A 27,412-nucleotide genomic window follows, 5' to 3' on the forward strand; every position below is an offset into this window, starting at 1 on the left:
TGCACTTTTTTAAGTAAGTTTTACTTGAAATTTTTAGCAATTGCATAAATTGCTTAAAATATATTTTTTAAATTAATCCAGCCTTTATTTTTTCAGTGTATGTGCTAACACAGTCAAACTATTAAGTGCATAAATTGCTTTTTAAAAAACTGGCAAACAGGCTAAGGTTGTTATATTTACTATATAAGTTATAACCTATAACATTTGATAGCTAACAGTCGTCAACCACACTGGAGCAGAAGGTAGCTGAGATTGTTCCTGTTGTACAGTGAATTTTCTATCGCTATGTTTTACTTATTCACTCGTATCGTATGTTCTCTAAAATCAGTTACATATTTATAAGAAATGGATTTATCACTTAAACAAAGACATTCAAATGACTGTTTTGTGTTTTCACACCTTTTTATTGATATATGAATTAAATTTGATCCATAAGAACTATAAACCACAAAATGATAAAAACACAAAAAAATAGGCTGGCTACAGACCTGCAACAGGATCCAAAAAAAATGTCTCTGTCTTCAGTTTTAAATAACATAATATACAGACAACAAAGACTGTAAATCATTAAGGCAGGCCAGTAGAGAATCAAAACATTTTTTATCTTGAATTTAACTTTCGTGAGTGAGAAAAAAATGCCTTAATTTCTTAAAAAAAAACTTCTGATAGATGATAAGATGGTGTTAGATGCTGATGATTTTTTTATTGCACTTGTCTATCACATTTCTCACCCTTAAAGGATGTGGTTCTGTTTTAACACGCTTGGTATTACATTTTTATTAACAGTGTTTCAGAAGTCTTACAAGTTGCACAAACACAGTCAATTACAAATAAACACAAACAACTGTATAAAACGTATAAAAAAGTACTTTGCAAACTCATCAAGGGTGAAAAGGGGGATAAAGATGCAACCCCCCATTTGTATTTTATATTATTATATAAAACATATTATATAAAACACAAAGTGTGTTGTTCCAAAAATAACACAGAGATGTGTTAAGTTAAGGACAACACATTAGATGTGTTATCCTTAACTAGACACAAGATGTGTTATTTTAACACATTTGTTTTAAAAAAGTAGACAAATAAGTTAAAAGAAAATTAGACACCGCCTTGACCAAGACAAATCTGTTGTCTCATAAAAAGTACCAATAGATAGGAAATAGACAGCAGAGCAAAGATGGTGCAAATGATTCTAACAACTCCAGACAACGACAACCCAGCCACCCGCGTCTCACTGCACACAACACTTTCACCCTTGCAGTTACACACGGTGGCTTTAAGCGAGTTGTCCTGATTCAGCTTCTGCTTATCGAAAACTCTCAGGATTACATTGTAGACGCCAGGCATCAGCATAGTGTTAAGGATCAGCTCAATGCCGGTTCCTGCAAACGGGTACAGTACATTGTAACGGTCAGAATGCATAATCATACTTGAGAGAAATAAGCTCAACAACTATTCATACCTGAATTATTCATTCTGGCAGTCCAATATTTCCTCGTGTCTCCCTGAGTTTCAACACTAAAGGGTCCAGCGTTGGGATGCAAATATTTATCAGTGATGGAGAGGAGGACTGGAGGTGCCTCTTGATTACAGATCTTTATTTCTCTTTCATTAATATAGGGAGCGTTATCATTCACATCCTCCAGCTCAATGATCAGGGTTCCTGTGCCGGTTGCTCTAGCTTCAGCTGTACACAAGTCCAAACTTATTAGAAAAATGATTCAACAATCTTAACTGCACCCCTCTCCCAAAACAAACCCAAATTACCGTCATCATCAACGGCCAGAAGGATGGCTTTGTATTTGCTATCTTTGACTTCGTTAGATTCTCTGTCCATAAGACTCTTGACTTTGATCATTCCCGTGTCTTCAACGACACTGAGAAAGCCAGCGGGATCACTGCCGATTCTGTACCTGTAAGGAACCAAATTATGTCGATTAAGACCAGAAAAGGAAATTAGGAAAAAAGTCTCATTTAAAGACAAACAAGCCCGATTGATAGAAAAATAAAGTTTTAAAGAAATCTTACGTTAACTTCTGTGATCTTTCAGTGTCTGGATCAGTGGCTGTAAAAGCAACCAAGTCACTACCAACAGGAACATCTTCAGGTTTAATAATGTGCTTCTCCTTTGGATTAAACACCGGAGGCTCGTTCACATCCTCAACATTGACAGTGACTGTGGCGGTGGAGGTGGGCAAAGAGCCGACAAACGGATGATCATTTTCGACAATCACAGACAAAATGTACTGCTTGGTCTTCTCGTATTCCAGCGGCTGTATGGACAAGAAAAGACTTCAGTTACAGTACATCAACACAAACATCTGTCTGATCAACATTATGAAGATCATTCAGTACCTTCACAGTGGTGATGATTCCCTCCAGCTGACTGGGTCCAGTACTGATATTAAAAACTCCTAATCTGTCACCACTGATAATCTTATACTTGGTTGACCAGGCAGGTGATCCAAGTTCATCTCCATCAGTAACTGTGAGTTTGGCCACTTCAACTCCAACTTGATTCTCTGGGACAGATACAGTGTACTAAAAACAAAACATTTGGTAATTCTGGTATTGATTCTCTTTATTTTAGTTGTCAGATGATGAACAGCACACTACCGTGTCTTGCTCAAATTGAGGTGGATTATCATTGCTGTCAGTGACCGTAATAACAGCTGTGCTGGTCGTTGTATAACCTTCTACGTTCATGTTTGCAGCCTCAAGAACCAAAGTATATTTGGACCATTTCTGAAAGAGATGTTCACAGGTTAGATTTGTCTTTCATGAACTCATTCTTCAACACTATAAGATACAATCATTAAATGTAATCTCTAGGGTTGGGATCCGAGAACCAGTTCTCATTCAGAGCCGGTTCTGTTTTTTAAAAGGAACCAGAAACATACGGAAAAGTTTCGGTTCTAAAAGCGGTTCCGATGCGATGCACGAGCATTTTAAATAACCATGTCTTACCTCATGAATATTAATTTCGTTGAGCCACTGTTTACAGTCACGCAACCAAATTAACGCAGTTTACAACAGAAAACACTCGCGCTGCTGAGGTACGCTTTAGTCTTAAACATAATTAGTGTGAATTTATTTCCAAAGTTATAACGATAAGGCACAGTGTAACACATGTGACAAAAATTTAATCCTGCAAAGGCATATAAGTAATATAACCAAACACTTGTCCCAGCATGTATATATATACACACTGTACACTGTTACTGCCAAAATCAGTATTATATCAGGTCAGTATTTAAAAGTGAATTCTTAATTTCATGCAAAATCCAATATACGCCGTGTTATTTTGTCATCTTTTCTCCCTTTTTTCCCAAAATGCAATAAACGGCACTCCTCCTTTTCTACAGAATGCAATAAATCCGCTCCACATATTACAGCGCACCATTCCATGCAATGTAAACAAACAATGTTGGCGCATTGAGTACACGGAATTCTAGTTCTCCTCATCTACTTTGTACTTCGTGATCAACAAACTAACAAACAAAAACAAAATAATACTTTAATAGCATTGCTAAACCTGTGATGGTTTTCTGTGAGGGGAAAGAAATGTAAGCCATCAACATCTAATAATTTACGCGAGAGACACTCGGGAGACGGGTGCTTGTTCTCCCGACAGCATCAAGCTTCTGTCATGCTAACACTTTGACCCCAGGGGATCCTATGAAAAACTTTACATTATTTTACTCAAAGTCAACAAAAATTGAGCAGGACCAAAACATTTTACAGCTGATCGCTGTGAAAAACGTTAAGCGATGACGTCAAGTATAACCGCAGCAATGACAGTGATCTTAATATGAAAAAGTGTTTTGATTAATGCCATTAATGTTTATTTTTTTTAATCAGTGTGTACAACTGTTCAACTAATTGAATATAAAATGGCAAAGATGAATGCACATTTATACATTGATTTAATAGATTTATAGCATTTTGAAGAAAAAAACGTGTCATGGATTTATTGCATTTTGAATAAAAAATGTTGTGGGAAAAAACAATTTGTTTTTATAATAAATCTTTGAAAATCAAGTTATGGATTTGAATTTTTTATGTTTTTTTTTAACCTAAAGATGCTATGTGAAAGTTTGTAACAGAAAATAGTGGTTTTCATCTTGTCACTTTCTTAGTTTAAAAAACGCGTTTTTATCGAAATTTGTCAAAATGAATTTATTGCTTTTTGGAACCAAGCTCTTCTTATATAATTCTGACTTCACATCTCAGAGTTCTGACTTGACATCTCAAAATTGGCAAATATAAAGAGATACAAAGTCACAATTTTCTTTTATTATTTTTTACAACATGGCAGAAACAAGCTTCCGTAATTCCTAGGTTTCCTACTCCACTAGGTTGGAAACCTTACGAGGACTACTTCAAGAATAAACGATATAGGAGTGAATCAGACTAGTCCTAGACTAAAATAAATGTAAGAACTGTCCAAACTGAAAACAGCTTGCACTGATATCTTAAAATACATCAGTGGCCTTTGTTTTGCCTCAAAATGAACACAATTAATATTTTAGTAAGGCATGTTTGTTAAAACTAGTTATATTTCCCAATTTAACTAAGGTCTATTCCTGGTTGAAGCTAATCCCTGTCCAGGAAACCATCCCACAGTGACTTAAATAACAATTCACATTACAATTCAAATGTTTTGACAGTGATTAATAAACACAAATGAAAGTATTGTGCATTATTTTTCACATTTCTTTTATTATAATGGTATCGGAATCAAACGGGAATCTTTGGCAGAATTGGAATGCAATCTGAACCAAAACATTTCTTACAATACCAAACACTAGTGATCTCTCACCTTTCTATCCAGGCCTGAACCGATCACACGAATCACTCCTGTTACAGGATTGATGTCAAACATATTTGGATTTGGTGATGGTGGATCTTGGCTGATAATTTTGTATCTGACTTCAGCATTATCAGTATTTGGATCATCTGCATCAGTGGCTGTGACCGTCATAAACTCATAATCTTCAGAGAATGAGGAATAAAAGTGTGATTTTGAAAACCCATTGCTATAGTTAATATTTAAAGGGGTCATTTTTGACCTTTTAAAATTGTGCTATATAATCAGCATTGTGGAAAGTTAATTTTAAAAGTAATGCGTTACAATATCAAGGTACTCCCCAAAAAAGTAACTAATTGTGTTACTTAGTTACTTTTCATGGAAACTAATACTTACGTTACTGCATTAATTTTTCTTACTTGAATGAGGCTTGATCTCTGTCAGGCCTTGTAGGTGGCTTTTACGACTGAGAAGTTCTGCATTTAGATATTGCATATTTTCATCGCAAAAATGTTAAGCTCTGGCCTGCCATCTCAGTTTCTGACTGAAACTGTTCCCGCTCAGGCGCTCACACAAAGAGTGCGTAAATCTATGTGACTACGTTCAGTTTAATGCAGTACATTGTTTTCTTTTACATCGAATGTATTAAACTGAAAAGTAACTTACATTACTTTTTTTTCAAAAGTAACGCAAATATTAATATGTACATTTATAAAGTAATGTGTTACTTTTCTCGTTACAGAAAAGTAATATTTTTATGTAATGCACGTTACTTGTAATGGTTACCCCCAACACTGTATATAATGTACATTTAGTCTCTCCAGCCCCAAAAGAGCATTTTTTTAAACAAGCAGCAAATTCCCAAATTCAGTAAAGCTTAACTATTAACATTTACATGTCAACGAGTCTGTGGTCAAAAGATGTATCTGTAAGATTTACTAAAGATCGTTTCTTGGCTGTATTTAACATCTGTTGCTCTAGATAAGGAAAAAGAAACTGACATTTATTTTTAACCATTGATCATTTTTGTCAGGTTTGAACAGCTTGTGGTACAAAGAGGTTGTTTTTGAAATATGATATACAGTAAAACTTACAATTCATCTGTGAGTGGAAACTTTTTCTTATTTGTTCCTAATTTCTCAACCAAATAATAAAAGTTTCATTAAAAATCAATAAAGTGTGAAAAAATTCTCCTGACACGCTGCAAAAACATAAATGTTGTAATGGACTTTCATAATTGAGTGATAAGTGAATGGGTGAATGTGAGGCAATATTTGAAGCACTTTGGATGGCCATGGGTCTATGAAAGCATTATATAAATGCAGTCCATTTACTTGTGTTCATTTGTTATTGTTTTAATTTATCATATTAATTCAATACTAAACAATTATGAAGGATTAAGATGAACTGAAATGAAACACTTACTTTTTGGAGCAGCATCAGGAACATTTCCATTAAAAGTATTTTGAGTAAACCGAGGTTTATTATCATTCACATCAATCACCTCAATAATGATTTCCATTGGCTTCTCTTTTACGCCTCCTTCTCCATAAGCAAGAGGGAAGAGCTGAAGACAGGGACATGTGAAGTGTTAAATATCTGTGGTGACTGTCAATAACTATTTATAAGATGACAGCTTTCAAAACTCATTTTTAAATGTTATCAATGTGATGTATCTGATTTATTATTGTCCTATTGTGAATAAGATTGGAACCTAAAAATAATTTACTTTATAAGAAGCTCTAATCTCTCTGTCAAAAATATTTGTCACACGAAGATCTCCTGTTTCCTGATTAATTACGAAAAGATTAAAAGGTGCCTGATCTGCTCCTTCACCGCTGAGACTGTACTTCACCCGATCCAAATCTGACTTGATCTAAATACAGAAAGACACAAAGTAACACACAAGCCTGTTTAGTATTCAATAGTGATATATACAATATTAGGGGCGGAGCGAGGGGGTGGCTTATGGGGCTCAAGCCCCGAATGTTTGAGAGGCATCCAGCTGCAGCCCCGCAGACTCACTTCTTGCTGGACACAGGGGCGTTGCTAGACATAAAGCTCTACTGGGGCACGGGCCCCCCAATTTTTTTTTTTTTACTTTTTCTTGAAAGCCTGCGGTGTGCAAGATACAATTTCCTTTGCTTAACCCACTATCCCAACATTGCAACAAGTACTGGGAAAGACAAACATTTATTTTAAAATATTTAAGTATCATCTTCATATATACATATATACAACATTATTAACATGTTTAAAGGCATAAAATGTTTGGAAATAATGTCAGGAGAGACATTTTTATGCACATAAAAATTATTGATAACTTCTTTTTTTATTTTTAAGAATATTTTCATTTTATGACTGCTACTAAAAAATCTATCTTAGTTACTGCTAACTGGTTATGTAATGACCTAGAGCTAGTGAACTAAATATTAATTTCCTGAGATTAATGTTTGAGCCCTGACAGGGTAAGATGTTATGTGTCTTTACTCCCTTAAATGCATCATCTCTCATTTTTGCTTCCCTTTTCCTGCTTTGCACAAAACATTTCTGATGTCCATCACATGCGTCAATGATCGGGTGAAAATAAGATTTTCATTATTTTTAGAAACTTACTTTAGTCTCGTCATGTTTTCATAAACCAACTCAATCGCGTGTACTTTGTATGCGGCTGCGCACGGCAAAACAGTCGCGCACGGACATGAATGGGTGCGCGGACATGAATTGAGGCAGGAATGAGGTGTGGTGTTCACAGTGTGCAATTTTATTTGTAACTGTTCATGTTTTATTTAGGGGTCAAGCCACGAAGTGACACCTATTGTTATTGTTAGTTTTATTATTATTATTATTATTCATCTTCCTCACCCAAAAGTCAATGGCAGCCAGTGTTGTATAAAGTACTATATAGCAAGACTTGAGTAAAAGTACAAGTATTGTACTAGAAAAAGACTTTGGTAGAAGTGAAAGTTGTCTTTTAAAATATTACTCAAGTAAAAGTCTTGATATATCTAAAGCAATTTCCTGATATTTAATGTACTTAAGTATTTGAAGTAAAAGTAAAAAGTTTTTTTTTTTTAAAGCAAGCGGTCAGAACTTTGATTGTGAACTTTATTGTGGCATTCTTATAGTAAAGCATATTTAGGGTTCCCATTATCTTCTTAATCTCAATCATCAAATAAAAATCTGTTTTTTCCAGGACTTTTCAGGCACAATTCTCTTAAGTTCAAAGAGCAAACAGCATATTTTTAGAGCTGACATCAGTGCTTTAAGTGGCCCAAAAGAGGTGCCGGTACTCTATTTTTTTTTTTTTTTGCTGACTCGACTCCTATATTGAAGGTGTATTATATTCAGCAGTCAACAGACGACCTTGTAAAAAAATAATAAATCCTTTTATACGTTTGTGGATTTGGCTAGAAATAGCTACTGAACATAAATAAAATGTGCAAAAGGATTTTGAAAAATTAGAAAGAGCTACTGTAGAAAGAGCTTTTGAACATAAATAAAATGTGCAAAAGGTAGATATGTGAGTAATTTTCAGCATGGTTAAATGCTAAAAATAGTTGTTCAGATAGAAAGAGCTTGAAAAAAAACTTTAAAATGACACCAAGACCATGTCTATGGGTTCAAGAATAACAAAATACTGGCTATTTGAAACTCGAAAGCCATTTATTTTGTCCCATTGTTTTCCATTTTGCGGGTGGTAAAACTAGTCTGTGCACGTCGTTCAAATTCATTGAAATTTCGTTTACTTGTAGTTTAGCAATTAAAGTAAATGTATATTACAATTTCAATAATGTTTTTACTCTGCACATCGCCTGAGGAAATCCGAAGTTGCGTCGAGGGGAACCAAACTGACAGCCGCAACAGCGTATTTATCACGTACCTACAAAAGGGTATTGAATTTGCGTCTGACCTGCAGGTATCATTCTGGCTTGGTGGGATGTCAGCCAGCGAGTCCTCTGATTCTGACTTTGTTCTTTTACTACTCAGGGTCTAAAACAAGGAGGGCATATTAAGTGTTCATTGTATTTTCATTTTAACCGAGCAAGTATGGTTGCGCGTTTCACACACACCTCTCCAGAGCACGTTGACACTGACTGACCGACGCATGCGCTTTTAACTTCTAAACGCAAGGGTGTATGGGTAATGTAGTCTCTGCTCTCGGTGGGACAAATTAGGAATCGTACAATAAGGGCGCACTGAAAAGCCGCAGCACAGCAAAATCATTAAATTAAACCTCTGATTTTTAAACAGATGTGCAAATGAGCGTTCCGGTACGCTAAAAGCACGTTCTGGGCGCACGGAGAGGTGGTGGTACGCTCACTTTTGTATGAACTTCAAGTAAAAATGAAAAATAAATAATAATTTATTTCTTTCAAAACATGAGCATATTTTTGAAAAAAGTGGAGTATACCTTTAAGTTAGCTGCTCTACTAAGAAAAAAATGCCAACTCGTTGTGTGGCAATGAAAGCACTGTGACTTTAATCAACAATGCAAGCGTACATTCACAATGTATAACATTAGCACAACATTATCCTATAACCACTGAGTTTTGAGTTAATTAACATAAAAGGAAATCTCAAGTTTGACAAAACTTTAAAAAAATATTTCTCAATCTAACATTAGCCTACCGGAGGGAATATTCAGCCGGCAGTTATGCTATAATGTTACCATAAACAGTTAAGCGTGTTTCAGTTGAGAGTTCTCTGTGAATTAAATAAATCCATGGGAAAATCAGCGGTGTAACGTTGACGTTTATTAAACATGTGCGCCTGGCCATCACATTAGACAGATAATTATCTAATACGGCTTATGATAACTAATGTTGAATCACATTGACATTGTGGCTTTACTTAATAACTATTATTTTAACGTACCTTGATGTGATTCTTCAGGTTGAACGGGGAGTTTTTAAATGACAAAATGTAAGTGATTTTCGGTAGGCGTAAGAGGCACTTTATTCAGTAATTGGGAATCTTTAATTCCAATGTACAAAAACATTTCTTACAAATACGGCCACGGGTGTATAACGTTAGCTTTCTCCCCCTGATTATCATCGGGGTGGTCGATTACGATAACGGGAGGTCCTCCAGTAGGTGCTTTCATTGCAATTACAGTTGTGCTTCCTCCTCCTTTGGCAACACTACGCTAAAATAGAGTGTGCGGAGCGTGCGTAATGCAATCTAGAAGCACTGATTCGCCAAAACCTCCCTTATTGAGGTCGCACACATTTCTTCTGATTTTATTTTGTAGTAACGAGTAATGAATATGCTTAGTGGAAATATATCAGAGTAAAAGTATACATTTTATTTAGAAAATGTAGTGGAGTAAAAGTGAAAGTTGACATAAATTTAAATAGCGAAGTAAAGTACAGATACGTGAAGTTTCTACTTAGTACAGTAACGAAGTATTTTTACTTTGTTACATTACAACACTGATGGCAGCCCATAGAACCATACGTAGGAAAGTTATGAAATTTGGCACACATGTAGAGGACAGTCTTAGAAGTTACTATAGCAACATTGGTGTGTCTAACTTAAACCCTCTAGCGCCACCAACAGTCCAAAAATCCACTTAAGTTCATGCTCATAACTTCTGACCCGTGAGTCCTAGACACTAAATTCTTGTTTCTTCTGAATCCTTGGCTCATGATGATTCAAGTCCTCCTAGAGCGTTTGTCCGATTTGCATGTCCTTTGGTATGTAGCATCTAGAGACACCCCACACAAAAAGTAATCAAAAGCTTTTTGATAGACCAATGCGTTCTCGTATACAGTGACAACATATTCGGCGGCGAGCACGCCAAAATGGACGTGAGGCCGTATCTTCGCAAAACTTATGTTTAACAACACGAAACTTGGTACTGTATATGTCATTACAGTCATGACCTGAGGGTGCCTGCAACGTTTTGTTACAGCACCACCTAGTGGTCAAGAGATTCGAAAAAGGCCTATTTTCGCTTATAACTACATCAAACTTTAGTTTAAAATCATTAAGGCGGTCTTGTTAGATTCCTTGAGGTATGTTGAGTCAAACAATAACCAACGGTTTTCGGTCGGCCATTTTGGGTGTCGGACATTTTGAATTTTCTCATTAAGTTCAGTATTTCACAAACAGAATGGCGTATCGCTACGAAATTTGGTATGGTTCATCAGTGACATGTTCTGAGCACACCTATAAATCTATAGGATGGCGGCACCTAATGGTCAGGATATGTAAATAAATTATTTTAAATCTTTATTGCATTTGATTCAATTGCCACACTGATGTAAGACATCACTTTATTAATTCCTTGGCTCATGCTGAGTCCGACGGTACTAAAAATGTCAGAGTCAAACCTATTTCCTGTCGGCCATTTTGAATTATATTGCGCACCTACTTTTCCAACTCCTACTAGTGCACTTGTTTAATTGGCTTGATTTTTGGTACACATTATGTAGAGACACTCCAGACAAAAATGTATCAAAAGCTTTACGGTAGACCTAACCGTTGACATAAAACGCATCATAGAATGTGAAGGCGGGCACGCCAAAATGTATTTCAGCTTGTATCTTCGCAAAACTTTTGCGTATTGATATGAGACTTGGTATGTCATAACAGTGATGACCTGAACATGCATGCACCGTTTCATCACAGCGCCCCCTAGTGGCCATGAGATATAAGATAAGTTTATTTTTGCTTGTAACTACTGCAAACTCGAGTGTAAAATTATGAGAGTAGTCTTGTTAGATCCTGTGTCACATGCCAAGTCAATCGATACCAAATGGTTTTCGGTCGGCCATTTTGGGTGTCGGCCATTTTGATTTTTTCCTTTAAGTTCAAGTATTTCATAAACGCAATTGCTTATTGTTATGAAACTTGGTATGGTTCATCAGCAACATGTTCTGAGAGCACTTGTAAACTTTTTGGTGCCCCCTAGTGGTCAAAACAATTTGAGGCTATATATCTGCATCTCTTCATCGTATTTACACCAAATTTGGTGGGTGTTATTACAGTAATGTTCCGAGTCACCATCTATTGTTTTAGTCAGCGCCCCCTAGTGGTCAAGACATTTGAGGCTATATCTCCGTATGGCTTTATTGTATTTACACCAAATTTGGTGGGTGTCATCAGTTTCATGACCTGAGACACCATCTATTGTTTTGGACAGCGCCCCCTAGTGGAATAGTGATTTAATGCTATATCTCTTTATCACTCTATCGTATTTACACTAAATTTGGTATGTGTCATCACAGTCTTGACCTGAGGCACCATCTATTGTTTCAGCACAGTGCCACCTAGTGGTCTCAAGATACAAAAAATTGCTATTTTTTTCTAAAACTAATGCAAACATAGATCTTAAATCATGATAGTCATCATGTATGAATAATTTTTTGCCATGTTTGGCTTGACCATGGTATCGCTGCTTGCAGCTTTATTTTCTCTTGAAGAACCTTACGGGCCTGACTGTTGCATCTTCATTCTGATGCTCAGATTTGACTAATTTTACTTTAGATGTGTACTTTCCAATAAATATTGCAAAACCATGAAGTGTTAATTTGATCTGGATTGTTTGGTAAATTGTCTGATCATGTGAATCTACGTATATTTTAAAAACAAAAAAATCTGTGGTCAATTAATATGTACAAGTCTGTTGTATTGACAAAACGTTATAGTCCATTGATCTGGGCTCAATTTAATTCACAAAAATAGTGAAATGATCTGAACAATATATATTTTCAAGGTGGTTCTTGTGAAGGCAGTTTGAATGAATTATTGATTTTATAATATTAAGCATATTATTGAGAATTCTTTTATGTAAAAATATATGATAAAGATCATATTTAAATTTTCACACAGATTTTATATTATATATTTTAAGTAGGGCCGAGACTTTAACGCGTTAATTAAGATTAATTAATTACACAAATAATCACACTTATTTTTGCGCACCGCGGAACATTTCTCATTGGATGAGTTTCGGCGGACAGATTGTACTGGAGCACCAACTAGCGTTCATGACTTCAGACAACAACAAACCACAGTGAACATGAACGAAGAGGCTGATGAGATCGCTTTAGTTGGCCCCGTGGATGGGATTTTTTTTAATAAAAAACGAACGGATGTAAGCGTCGATAAGAGCATGGTTGTGTGTAAGCTATGCAACAAGGAATTCACATATCACGGCATGCACATCGAGCCTCAAGTTTCATCTTAATGCAAAACATATAGCAGCTAGCGTGGACATTAGCCCGAATCCGACTACAACGGCTTGGTTGAACAAAAATAAACAATATTTTGTTGCTTAAGCTTATGTATTCAGTCATTATTCATGGTACACTCTTAGAACGAATGTGTTAAAAACACATTAGTCTTAACTGCGTCGTCCTGGAATCCACCCATCTCTGTGTTATTATTGAAACAACACATTTTGTTTTACTTTTAACACAACATGTGTTATGCTTGAACAAAAAATCAACACAAAATGACACAAAATGTGTTAAAATTACACATAATGTGTTAAAAGCTTAGCTTGTAAAAAATTAACACATCCTTTCTAAGAGTGTATACTAAAAATCCATGTAAAAAATTACTTCTTAATGTTCTCAGGTCAAATATTTATATGCGATTAAAATGCGATTAATTTTGATTAATTAATTACAAAGCCTCTAATTAATTAGATTGATTTTTTTTAATCGAGTCCCGGCCCTAATTTTAAGTCATAAAAGTAAAATGACAATACGGAAAAGACGTGTGCAATTAAGCCTGCAAAGGATGTTTAACCACTGGTGAAAAACAAAAATAAATATGCTGTCTATCCATATGTGAAAATATAAAATAAATACGCTGTCTATAAAGAGGTGAAAATATAAAATAAATATGCTGTCTATCCAGAGGTGAAAATATAAAATAAATATGCTGTCTATCCAGAGATGAAAATAGCAAATAAAATTACTGTTCATCCAGCGGCGAAAACGGAAATTAGCGGCCAAACGGAAATGACGTAGGCTGTCTATCCACTGGTGTCCAGTCACTGGTGTCTAGCCGGAGGTGAGTCTGCGGGGCTGCAGCTGGATGCTATTGGAATGTTTTGTCAAAAGCCCTGATTCTTTTTTAGATCTGTAAAATGAATTCATCCAGTACGCTAGGTAGCGGCACTCAGCTTTAACCTTTTCGGTCCCCCACTCCAGGGAAAATGAATGAGAGATGCGAGCTGAAGGCAAATAAATATGCTGAATCTCCCCACAGTAAACACATTTTTCAAATTGTCTTTATTATTACAGTGCCTCCATTATTACTGTAAGTGTATATTTATAGTTATGTGATGTAAATACTGTTAAATAGCATCAACTGATATATTATCTGCATGACGTCTAACTTACTGTTGTGCTCTGATCTATTCTGCCTCCTCTGCTGCACACTGACGTTGGTAATGTTATATTTAAAGTACATTTAATAAGTGAATTAAAACTTTGAAAAAACTCGCTCATTGTTGCATATATCCCTTTTTATAGATGGATATACAATTTTTTTAAAGACGTCAGAAGTAAGAAGGTGAGAAAGTATATAGTTACTTAGGCAGCTTATGTTTCATCCAATGTTGCATTTCACTGAAATTCGCAATGATTTCACCTCAGAAATACATTGATAGACAGTTATAAAATGTAAATCCTCAATCTCTTACATTAAAATATCCTTATTCTGGCATCTTTACACTGGCTGCCAGTTACATATCGCATACAATTTAAAATATTACTAATTAGAGTTCTCAACGAGTCGGGCCAGCCCGACAAACCCGACGGGACCCGCGAATTCGGGCCGGGTTCGGGTCAAAAATATAAGCAACTGAGTCAGGTCGGGTCGGACCTCGGGCTTAATCTTTTACGCACGGTGAAAAAAATTATTAATCATCACTGCTGTTCAACGTGAAGAAAGTCTGGTCTGCTGCAACATGCATCACAGAGAGGGGCGGGGGATAGCAATAAGCTCCGGGGTGGATCAGCAACAGATCCGCCCCAGAGCTTATTGCTATCACTGCGTGCACGCCTGTTGCCTGGAGAAGAAGAGATGGAGAAAAGTAAACTTGCCACAGGTGAATTCACCATTGCTTGCTACTACAGGAGGAGAAGCCGCTGGCTGGGTACATGTTTGAGTTCTTTTTATTTATTATTGTGTGATTTTTAGGCATATTTATATAGCCTATATTTAAAGTTTATTGTTTCAGTTGTTTGTATTGTTAAAAGGCGTGAACATTAAAGCTTGGTTTGAATTTCCGTCTGCTGGTCATTTTAATAGCCTACGTGTATGAGAAAAAAAAGGCAGGGGGGGGTCGGCGGCGTCGGGTCGGGTTCAGACAGATAATTCACGTTGATGTGTCGGGTTACATCGGGTCCGGGCTTTAAAAGCCACGGGCCAGGTCGGGTCGGGTTGTAATTTACACGCCCGTTGAGAACTCTATTACTAATCACCTACAAAGCCTTAAATGGCCAAGCACCCTCGTATATTAAGGAATTACTGTCAGAATACAATCACAAAATTCTGGCCACTTAATTATCCCTAGAATATCAAAAGTGTCTAAAGGTGGTAGATCCTTCTCCTACTTAGTCCCTAAGCTTTGGAATGATTTACCAAATAATGTTCGAGTATCAGACATAGTCGATCAATTTAAAGCTAAACTTAAGACATTCTTCTTTAACAAAGCATTCACATAAAATGTCCAGTAAATGTACTTATCCCGCAATAGTTAGTTTGTCTAGAACAAAGCACTCACATACCTCATATTGGGTAATATACTTATGCCGCAATAGTTAGCCTGTCTGGAACCGAGCTGACTTAAACCACTATACTGTGTGACACTTGCATTACATGTGAACAGCCCCTACGCTAATTGGATTCTGTTTCTCTCTCCCTGTCTTGTCCTCGACCCCGAGGACAATGAGACAAACAGACCCAGTTCCTGCAACCGTGAAGGTCATCACATCGTTGATCTACTGACCGTCCTTGTACGAGATGCCCAGCCGATGCCTGACCATCGACCACCGGCAGAACCAGTTTAACCCTTGTGTGGTGTTCGGGTCTGTGGGACCGGTTTTTAATGTTTACTAAAAGAAAAATTATCCAATTGATTGTTTTTTTAACCTCAGATTCATTGGCCTTGGCTCATTTTCTATGAAGAACATAAAAATAAACAACTTCATAATTACTGTACACTGTACACCCCCCTACACATTTATATTACATATGTGGTGTTCGGGTCCCCTGGACCCGGGGTTAATAAGAGTGTAAAAATTTAATGTGCTATGTAACTTTACTCTGTTTTTCTCCTATCTGGGACTCATGTGAGTGCATGAGTGTGTTTGTATTTATGTCTGTACATATGTGATGGATGCATGTCACAGTTTTGTCCTTCTGCTCTTGCTGTAACGCCGCAAGCATACAACATGTTATATATCATGCATGTACATTTGTCTGTACCCACTGTCCCAGACACTTTACCTTTTGTCTAACAGGAACCATTCTACATTTTACCATTATCTACCTTACAAAAAATCCATAATTTTATTTTAGTAAAATTATGGTTATTTGGTATATTGGTTACCATTTGTAAAACCACAAGTTTACTACAAAACCTATGGTGTGTGTGTGTGTGTGTGTGTGGGGACCAAATGTCAGCTGTGTGCATGAGTGTGTGAGAGAGAGTGAATAATAGAGAAAGTAAAATATTATCCATATATTGTGGCCAATAGCAACACATTGTACTGCAATGTGTGTGGACCATAGATGGACACAGAATATGTGTATAAAATGCAAGAAATGCATACACAACACAGCTACACAGTAAAAATGTGCTTCTTATGTGTTGTGTTGGCTGGCAAGAACAGGTTATGTGTTCAGTGTGGATGATGTCTTATGATACGGCATATGTTTAATTGGGGCCTGTGCTGTGTAGACTGACAAAAAGTTCAAAGAATTAAACATCAACAGTGATAAAAAAACTTTGTTTCATTTATACTTATTTAAGATAAACATGTTTTCCCCCCAATATCTGGATCAGAATAGAATTTTCTTCTTTTGTTTCATATTACCACAAAAAACGAATGGCACTTTAGTTCATTAATAGTCCTCAACCAGTGGTAAATGACAAATATTAACCATAAATTCTGTCTATGTTACTTGCAATGAGGCTAAAGTAAACATCTGTAAACAATTATTACATAAATTTGTATGACTGCATTGATTTAAGGTACTAATAATGCTCTGGGTCCACTAGACCCACAAACATTGTCTAAGTAACAAAAATATGAACACCACACAAGGGTTAATTCGCTTACCCGTTCACATACCCCGATAGTATTTATATATATAAATATATATGTATCTCTCTCAAGGTTTTTTCCCTCCTAGGAGTTTTCCCCCTGACTAGCCAGGAGGGTTTTTCTCCTAGGGGTTTTTTCATCCCCTGGAGAGTCCGCCTCCTTTGGCTTAACTTACTACTTTACTGTATACGTTACATTATTACTATGCTCGTTTTTCTCTGCTTTTCATCCATCTATTAATGTAAAGCTGCGGTGAAACAATTAACGATGGTGAAAGGCGCTATATAAATAAAATTGAATTGAAAATTGAATTGTGTGATAACTGTCAGTGCAAATAGGAAGAGAGGAGGGTGGAGAGAGAGAGAGCTTCCATAAGCAGGTGAAAAATTGTACTGCTAGTGAAGTCAAAATTGTTATTCTTTCTCATGTAGCTTTATAGTTAATGGATTAGCCAACAACAAACATATTTAGCCTATTTTCATTTGAGAGAAGTTAAAGTATCAAAATTTCTTATGTTACAGTTTCAAAATGACAATACAGAGAACACTTAGATTAATAAATTCCTTATAAAGCTGCTGTCAATGGAGAAAAATATCAGCAGGGGACCAAGCTTTGAAACCCCTAGATTTGGCCCCAAATGTCTACAATCTCTGGCTCCGCCCCTGTACACTATGATCATTATGTTAACTCACCTGGCCAAAAATTCCTTTGGTAAGATCTTTGTTTTCATATACTCGCAAAGGTGGAATAACCCAATCTCTCTTTGATCTCTTTAGACCGGCTGAAAATCTTGGAAACCTCACGACCAAATCATCAGGTAAAGTATCCATCTGAAAAACAAAATGTTTGATTATATGGACATTACAGGTCTAAACTCAGAGGTACCTCAACATATTTTCCAGTTTGTTAGCTGGTCTGGTCAACCAGCCTCCAAACTTGACCACATTAAGCCAGTATGATCTGCTGTTAGCCAGTTTGTAATTTTGTGTTTATTGAAGAGCTACACAAGTCTTGTATCGTGTCACAGTTGAGTTTATCTTGTGTGTACCTGTGGTGTGATGTTCACGGCAGTATTCATGTGATGATCTTCATGATGGTGAGCAGTACATTCAACTCTGACAGATGCTGTGTGCTTCATATCCCTGGAGTCCCAAGCGTGTACATCAAACATCATATATCCATCATGAAGAGTCACCGGTGTCTTCAGTCTTACACTTCCATCTGTTCTCACACTGAACCGCTTGTCACCCGACTGAAAGACTGATCTTGATCTTACATCACAGGCATTGAAGATTACTGTCAGAGAAAGACATAATAGGCACAACAAAATTTGTAAAAAAGTTTTTGATAAATAATGAATCACAATCATAAAGAGATTTATCGCCAAATATGTTTACTTTGGGCATGTATAAATCAAGCATTTCAAATAAAACTGACGTTTAAAATCATAATTGTGAAATATAAAGTTGAAATTATGACTATAAAAGTCGAAATTCCAAAATAAAAGTGAAACTTTAAAAGTAATCATTTCATAATTTTTGGGCCCTATCATACACCCGGCGCAATGCAGCGCAATGCGCGGCGCAAGTGTCATTTGCTAGCTTCAACCCAGCGCAATTATAATTTTCACGTTAAGCACCATGTTGTTTAAATAGCAAATGCATTTGTGCCCCCTTTTGCGCCCATGGGCGTTCTGGTCTGAAAAGGAGGTGTGTTCAGGCGCATTGTTGGTGCGTTGCTATTTTAAGGCAACTACAATATTTTTTTTTGTTATTTAAAGAGCGCATTAGTAATATGCAGCTATAAACGGGACGACAACGCGGATTGAATTTTTAAAGTACAACCTTTTCTTGCATATTTGCTAATTATTTTATGAGATTACAATGATTATGTAGGATATCAATAGATTTACAGCAATTTAAAGCGGGCTATTTTTACTTCTATGACTGAAAGAAAAAGACTTTTAAAGGTTTTAATCCAAAAAATTAAAATTTCAATAAAAATGAAATCAACAAAATTTTTTAATTTAAGTCCGTCATCTAAATAAGGATTCAACAGGCTTTTAAAGGGGATGAGAGATGAGACTCTCATTGGTTTATTGCACTTTACGCCCAAAACACACCCATTACTCATTACGAGAATATGAACAACCCTTTTCGACCGTGCCCATACCATTTTTCTCGTCATTGAATTAGCAAAAGTGGCATTGGACACACCCATTTAGACCATGCGCCCTGCACTTTAAACAATGCACTTAGATCGTTAAAATAGGATGCACAGTCTTTATTGGTAATTTACTGATAAATTGCAGTTAACAGGTTATGTGTGAACAGAACCTTTCCGGTAAATCCAAAATCAGTGCGGCCAATTTACCAAAAGAGAGCTTGTAAGATTACCAGTAATTTACTGGTAAGTGCTATGTGTGAACACAAAATATAGATTATCGGCATTTAGAACGTACGACGTCAGACAGCGCTGACAGCTTCCGGCCAATCATAACGTTTTGATACAGATGACACGTTTACCCCCGCGTACTGTTTACTGACGTTTTCACACACACGCTGCTTGAAAGTCGAGCAAACCTGAAGTTTACGTCCACATTCACCAAATTTGTTTAAAACGGCTTACCATCTATACTTGCCGAACTGCCGACATCCTTAGCACGCCCCCCGTGAAGCTACTGCAAACAGTACTGTTGTTTAAAGGCAGAATAGGCAGGAATTATCTAAAAAAACTTTTTTACAAATTTGTTTAAACTGACCTTATATATCAATACATAAGTAAAATGTAAGTACTCTGAAAAAGAGAGTATAAAAATCGAGTGTCTGTAGACCTCTCAGCACTGTTTTAAACACAGCTAACCTTTCCATTCCCTCCACCCCCTCTCTTCTGGGTTTCTTCTTAAGCCACGCCCCCAAAACACATGAACGCGCGAATTACCTCAGACAAGCGGAGAGGAAGGAGCGCGGTGCATGTAATAACATCAAGTCACAATCACATGTAATAATACACCTAACTTTATCACTAGGAATATAAACAGATGGCTTTTATAAACGGATGGCTTTTAGTACTCACTCAGCCAGTGTTTTGCATGGAAGAGTTTCTGTGATGAAAGCATTGTTGACTCTGACGAGGACTACACTCCGCAGACAATACCGCTACCGCATCATCGACTCGAGGAAAAGCCACGCGATATTTCCTCTCGTTTGATTGCTTCGTTTATTCATTTTTTGCCTTCGCTGACTGGATATGCAGGTACTGTAAGATGTGAATGCAGTTTCTGTGAGTTGTGAGTGCTATTTCTCTGCTGTACTATTGCTCTTCCTATTGCCTTGTGCACGTTCAAATCAATCGGGTGTGCGCATGTCTGGGCAGATCCCATAGCAACGGGTGGAGCCATGGTCGCGAGAGAGAGTGATATTTGAGCAAGCTAATCATATGTTTCGTCCCGGATGGAAATAATTAACTGTGTTTAACACAGTCGTGAGAGGTCTACAGACACTGGAGTTTTATACTCTCTTTTTCAGAGTACTTACATTTTAATTATGCATTTGTATATAAAGACAGTTTAGACAAACCTGTAAAAAAGTTTTTTAGATAATTCCTGCCTACCCTGCCTTTAAGACGCATTTTCGGTTTGACGTTGCCTAATGCAATGTTGTTTGTTCACAAGCAACTTCGCGACCGTCAGCGTTTACCACAGACGTGAAAACAACAAAATACGGACCGTGGATATGAAGGACGTGGATTGTTTACAAATACAACAAAAAGATTGCGCACCACAGGTAACTTCTGCTTTCTCAACGAGTTTACCGGTGTTTTGATACTGATGTGTGAATGATGTCTTACTGGTAAAAAGATGGAACGTAACGGCGTGTGTGAACAGCACATTTTTGTATTTACTGGTAAATTAATTCTGGTAAATTGGTAATTTAACAACATCTTGCAGTGGAGTTCATGGTGGTACGATGAACTTTAAGTGCAGGCACATGTGCACAAGGATGCTCGGATTGCCTAAATGGTTTTGTTTTTTATAATATAACATCATGACTAGTGAAGAACATTAGAGGCAGCAGGAACAAAATACTGTTTGCCCACAAATAACTATAATCTACAATAAATGCATTAGTAATGTTATGTAACATCGTAACACAAAGCATTAATGTTGAAGTGTTTAAACTAAAGTGTTGTTATTTATAGCAAACAGTGAGTCTCTTACCTTCTCCGACTTTTGTTTCTCTGTCAAGGTGATCACTGCGCACTTTAAACACAAATAACTCTGAATCAAATCCAGGTGTGCATGCCAACTCCACAAATCCACACAAAAATACCTGATCAAAAACAAATTCCTTTATGCAACATATTTACTGTTTGAAATTAATACTATTGTGAATAATGCAACATTAGGAAATGTAATACATATACACCATATAAACAATATCAACCTTTCCTCTAGAAATTACAGTGTCATACTTTTAAATTTGGCATGTATACCATCACAGTTCTTTTTCATTTTAAGCTATTGTTTATATATACGTGTGTGTGTGTGTGTGTGTGTGTGTGTGTCTTCATTTTCTCTTTAAATTGTTATGTTTTACTATTTGTATTGCTTTTATGTTGCTTTTGTATTCAGATATGTACAGATCTTAAATTACAAATAAATAATTGTGTGTGTATACACGTTTGGCAATAAAGCTCTTTCTGATTTTGACCTAATTATTATTTTCAGAGCATTAGCTTTTACATGTTAGCAGTTTTAGAACAAAAGAACATTTGAAGAGTTTGGTTCCAAAACGCAATAAACGCCATTTTTTGAAAAAAATGAGTTACTGCCAAAATCAGCATTATATCAGGTCAGTAGTTAAAAGTAAATTCTTAATTTTACGCAAAATCCAATATCCGCCGTGTTATACTGTCATCTTTTCTCCCTTTTTTCCCAAAATGCGATAAACGCCACTCCCCCTTTTTTACAGAACGCAATAAATCCCACAGCGCACCTTTCACGCAATGTAAACAAACATGGCGGCGCGCTGAGTACACGGAGTCCTAGTTTTCCTCAACTACTTTGTACTTTGTGATCAACAAACAAAACAAAATAATACTTTAATTGCATTGATAAACCTGTGATGGTTTTCTGTGATGGGAAAGAAACGTAAGCCATCAACATCTAATAATTTCCCTGAAAGGCACTCGGGAGACGAGTGCTTGTTCTCCCGACAGCATCAAGCTTCTCATGCTAACACATTGACCCCAGAGGATATTATGAAAAACTTTCCATAATTTTACTCAAAGTCAACGAAAATCGAGCAGGACCAAAAACATTTTACAGCTGATCGCTGTGAAAGACGTTAAGCGAAGACGTCAAGTAACCGCAATGACAGGGTTCTTAATATGACAAAGTAAGTGTTTTGATTAATAACATTAATGTTTATATTTTTAATTAGTGTGTACAACTAGTCAACTAAATGAATATAACATGGCAAAGATGAATGCACATTTATATAGGCTATTGATTCAATAGATTTATATCATTTTGAATAAAAACTTGTCATGGATTTATTGCATTTTGTGGAAAAAATTACCCGTTTTATAATAAATCTTTGAAAATCAACTTATGGATTTGAATTTTTATGTTTTTATAACCTAAAGATGCTGTGTGAAAGTTTGTAACAGAAAATAGTTGTTTTCATCTTGTCACTTTCTTGGTATAGAAAACACGTTTTTACCAAAATTTGTCAAAATGGATTTATTGCGTTTTGGAACCAAACTCTTCATTTCTAAATGGCTAAGAAACTTCATAAAGGCAATAGGCTTATCCTCGAAAATATTTACATGACATTCATACAATGTTTTACTCCCACAATTGTGAAAACCTATTTAAAAATAAAATAATTCCAAATAATGTAAAAAATAAACGTTGGTTACAAACTTTATCAACACTTTATCGAAAGCAATAGAGACATTTTGTAAAAGAAGAATAAAATCCCACCTGACACAAGAAAATAACTCTGATTCTCACAGTAACCATTTTCAGCAGTGAAGTCTCAGATTTCTCTCTGAAGGTTAAACTCGTGCAGCTGATGCTCATCTTTAGGGAAACATACACACACGCACAGTGTTTATCCTTCTGTTATCTGCTGAGGGGAGTGGCAAATCTAACTGTTTAACAGGCCAAAAAAAGTATTATTGAATTAAGTAATTTATTATAATTCAGAGGGTTCTGCATACCCAAGACATTTTAGAAAAGTAGTTTTTTTTCACAGTTTTTTTTTTATTGCTAAAACTCTAAACCCCGTTCTCTGAATTAAATTTCCAGAAGGCTAAAACCATTTGTAAAATTTATTCTGTTTCAACATCTCAGTGTCTTCATGCTGGTCTAACCACAAGCCTTCACACAGCAAACTCACGGGTGTTAAAGAAATACTGCACTTTCTTAAAAATACAAATCTAGATAATTTACTCACCCCCATGTCATTCAAGATGTTTATGTCTTTCTTTGTTCAGTAGAGAAGAAATTACATTTTTTTTGAGGAAAACTTTACAGGATTTTTCTCCATATAGTAAACTTTAGTGGACCTCAACAGTTTACAGTTTCAGTGCAGCTTCAACATGCTCTAAACGATCCCAACCGAGGCATAAGGGCCTTATCTAGCAAAATGATTGTCATTTTCTGCAAGAAAAACTTTTTAAACCACTTTTTTGTAATCACGTAGAAAGGTCAAGCATTACATATGTGCAGGGACAGACTGGGGCTAAAAAACAGCCCTGGACTTTCTCCCAAATAGGCCCATAATCCAGCCATTCGCCCCTAGCCCTGCGCAACAGACGCAAGGATGTCCTGATACTATAACACAATACTGTCATATTATCAGACAAGGTTATTTAATATTTTGTCAATGTCATATTGGGGTTGGATAAATATTTTTTGCTTTGGTGTGCGTGTGTGTGATCATATTAGTGCCCCTGCTGTTGGCTGTTCATGTCACAAGGTGACGATCTTTTTGGGCGGAACCAAAAGTCGGGAAACTTTGGTTCCGCCCGGATGTTTCCGTCCAGACCGGGAAGAGGAAACACCGGACATCCGGTAGCATCGCGAGGGCTGTAATCAGCGAAATCAAGCGCAGCTGTGCTTGTTTAAGAGGAACGCCGGTTGATTGGAGGATGACAGCACACAGAGGAGTATATAAGAGCAGTGTAAATCACAGTTTGTGTGCTTAGTGTGTGAGTTGAGGTGCGGAGCTGTGCTCGTCCGTTACACATCAGAAGCTGGTTGTACTCTCTCTCTCTCTCTCTCGTGTAGTTCGCAGTGGATGTCGGAGTAAGAGGAAACCCTGTGGGTAGAAGGAAACATCGGTATATGTGACACATTCAGAGAAACCAAGGAAGAAGGAAACGAAACAGTTTTGCAAAACATTCACCAAGCGGACCGCTGTGAGTATTAGCCCTGGATTTAAATGAAGTGTAACCACTAACCTGTGTATTATTGAACACCTCCAGGAAGAGGAGGGCGGCCCTACCCCTGATCTAGCGTGGTAGGTGAGCCGCAGTAATAGTCGCACTCAGCAGCCATAGCAGCAGAGCTAAATACTCCGGCCGTATTGACATCGCCCCCATCCAACCTCAGCGAAGTGGAAGACGTCGGGCGTCTCGTGTGTACACCTGTAGTATGGTGGGTGAGTCCATGTAAATTGAAAACCTTTCACGTTGAAGTGGTGCTGTGTATTTGCTGTGGGTTGCTGTGCAAGTGCTGTGTGTCTTGTCAGACGTACCCCGCATCATCCCTTCTACTGAGGAAGAGACGGAGAGGCTGACGGTCGTGAGTAACATCATTTATTGTACGCTATGTGCGATTCGAGTGTGGAGTGACGGTGTGGGCTTTGGAAGTCGCCCCCGTCTGTGTGTCGACGGTTTCAGAGTGTGGCGGTGAAGACTTGGAAGCTGGCAGTACGTGTGTGAGTACAACTACGGGCCTGTATATTGCTGCTTTACCTGTGTGTTTTCCCTTGTGGCAGAGTGAGAGGCGAAGGAGTTCCGCCGCCCCGTGGTCTCTACCAAGGGGCGCCCCTGTCCGGTATTCGATCGCCCTACGGGCATTGAGGATAGGGCAGCGCTCGGCCCGGTGAGACGGTGTGACGGTTCGCCCCCCTGCTGATTAGCGCATTCGCCGAGAGGGTTTTTGCCCCCGGCGCCTCCTGGAGAAACCATCGCCGTTGCCTTTCTGTGCCGGCCAGCTGTCGTAAGCCGCTCCCGTGTATCGTCGACCAAAACACTGTACAGCGAGCAGAGGAAAAGCTGCACTTACTCAGAGTTGTAAACAGCAGAGAGGTGAGAAGTATCCAAGTTACACTAACCGTGTTGTTGTGTCCAAGCTACCTGTGAAGAAAGAGAGAACGAGAGTGAACGTTAGGAGAACGAACTGCGGACAGTCATACATACCCAGAGCTGTAAACAGCAGAGAGGTGAGAAGTCTCCAAGTTGCACTAACCGTGTTGTTGTGTCCAAGCTACCTGTGAAGAAAGAGAGAACGAGAGTGAACGTCAGGAGAACGGACTGCGGACAATCATACATACCCAGAGCTGTAACCAGCAGGGTGAGGACGATCTAGGTCCAGAATAAACGTGTCTTTGTGTTCCCAGTTGCTGCCTGTAGGAAGAGGAAGAAAGGAGAGTGAGCAGTGAGACATCCGACTAGCGTGACACAGGTACCACGGGTGAAGAGAGAGTTAAACCCCAAGTCACACTATTTTGTCTTTTGCCTCCAGGAGAGAAGAGGAGGGCGCCACGGATAGCGGAGTTGGCAGGAGCCTGTGCCTCCCGTTCCCTCCCCCTTATATCTTTGGTCACCAGCCCCTGGAGCCCCCGTTGCCCTCTTTCCCTTCTTGCCACCTTCCTGTGCCGTGGTCTGCCTGGAAGGCAGAGAGGAAGTTTAGTTTTAATTGCCCCTTCCCCATTCCCCAAGTTATTTTTAAATATTTAAATAAAGTTTGTTTTAATACTTACCTGTTCTCGTGTTGTGTGGTCATTGGGTTGGCTTTGGGGACCTCCTCGAGGTGGACGTTGAGAAGGGGCGTGGCTTTAGGTTTAGCAGCCAGCCCCTAGCCGTGACATTCATATTGCGTTATCATATTCCATTGAACGGCCTTTCTGGATTTTTCCAGAACGCACAGATTGCCAATCCGTCCCTGCATATGTGAAACGCACACTTGTGGATCATTTTAAACAATAAACTGATAAAAAGACATTAATTAGTCATTCCACATACAACACCATCTGAATGCTCCTCTTTCTCCACACTTGTAAACACTGGGGCGGTTTTTATGCATACATCATACGTGACCTTTCAACGTGCTCACGCATACATTTCTCATTGATTTGGTTTTAATGTTGCCCTCTTGTCCTTGTTTTACTCTAGATTTGAGGCAGGATCATGACAGGCCCATGTTTTATGTGGTCACACATGGGCTGAATCCGAAATCGCATACTTACTGTGTAGGTACTGAATTTCACTGGGTACCTACTTAACGTGCGCTAAGACAGTACGTACGTTCACGTTAAGTATGGACAGCATCCGCCATGTTGACGTTATCATGCGACATATGACGTAGTAGACTTGTTCGAGTTCATGCGGAACCACAAGAATCGACAAGATTGACATCACAATACCGCGAGAGCAACGCGAAATCAGTCTTCTCCGTATGATTTCTGGAATCGCTCTCACGGTACTTTGATTTCATCCACCTGTTGGTTCTTACAGCGGTGCATACACTCGAACAAACCTAATAACAGACATGAAAACGTATGCGTGTGTATGAGGGACAGGTGCACAAACATCTGATTGCATCAGTAACCTTACAACTCTACTACGGTCTCTGTCAGTGTTACAGATATATTACATAATTTTGTAGTGGACAAAAATAAGTAAAACAAGCAAATTGTAATTTAATAATACAAACTAGACAATGCAGGCAATATGATTATATACATTTTAGTGAAGCAATCTTTTGTATTTACTTAAAACAACAGGAAACATGAATAAAAAATGAATGAATAAAACCATCACAATAAATGAAAACGTATAGGAATCCCATACGAAACAAAACTTTATTCAAATGTATTTTCTAACAAACCATCACATATTTACTGTCATATCAACACAGCTGTGACAATTCTACAGCTTTATTTTGATGAATCAGCTGAGCACTTTGTGGTATATCCTGGGTCTGTCAGGGTGCTGAGGAGTCCTGTGTAACGTATCGAAATCACCTAATTGGCTGGTCTCCGGTCGAGTGCTTTGCTTTCCTGTG

At 37.6% G+C, this 27,412-nt stretch overlaps 1 protein-coding gene across 1 annotated transcript; it reads right to left on the minus strand.

Annotated features, from left to right (window-relative positions):
* Positions 1-481: 481 nt before the first annotated feature.
* LOC129452552 (cadherin-1) lies at positions 482-23,197 on the minus strand. The gene is made up of 13 exons (XM_073858843.1): positions 23,099-23,197; positions 21,329-21,440; positions 18,158-18,405; positions 17,802-17,939; positions 6,543-6,689; positions 6,239-6,380; positions 4,826-4,998; positions 2,620-2,748; positions 2,359-2,544; positions 2,032-2,276; positions 1,771-1,916; positions 1,466-1,690; positions 482-1,385 (listed from the first exon to the last, which is right to left on the minus strand). The coding sequence occupies exons 1-13, from the start codon at positions 23,195-23,197 to the stop codon at positions 1,102-1,104; spliced, it is 2,274 nt and encodes a 757-aa protein (XP_073714944.1). The 3' UTR covers positions 482-1,101.
* Positions 23,198-27,412: the final 4,215 nt, after the last annotated feature.

This window comes from Misgurnus anguillicaudatus, chromosome 21 (assembly GCF_027580225.2).
Source record: "Misgurnus anguillicaudatus chromosome 21, ASM2758022v2, whole genome shotgun sequence".
Classification (NCBI taxonomy): domain Eukaryota; kingdom Metazoa; phylum Chordata; class Actinopteri; order Cypriniformes; family Cobitidae; genus Misgurnus; species Misgurnus anguillicaudatus.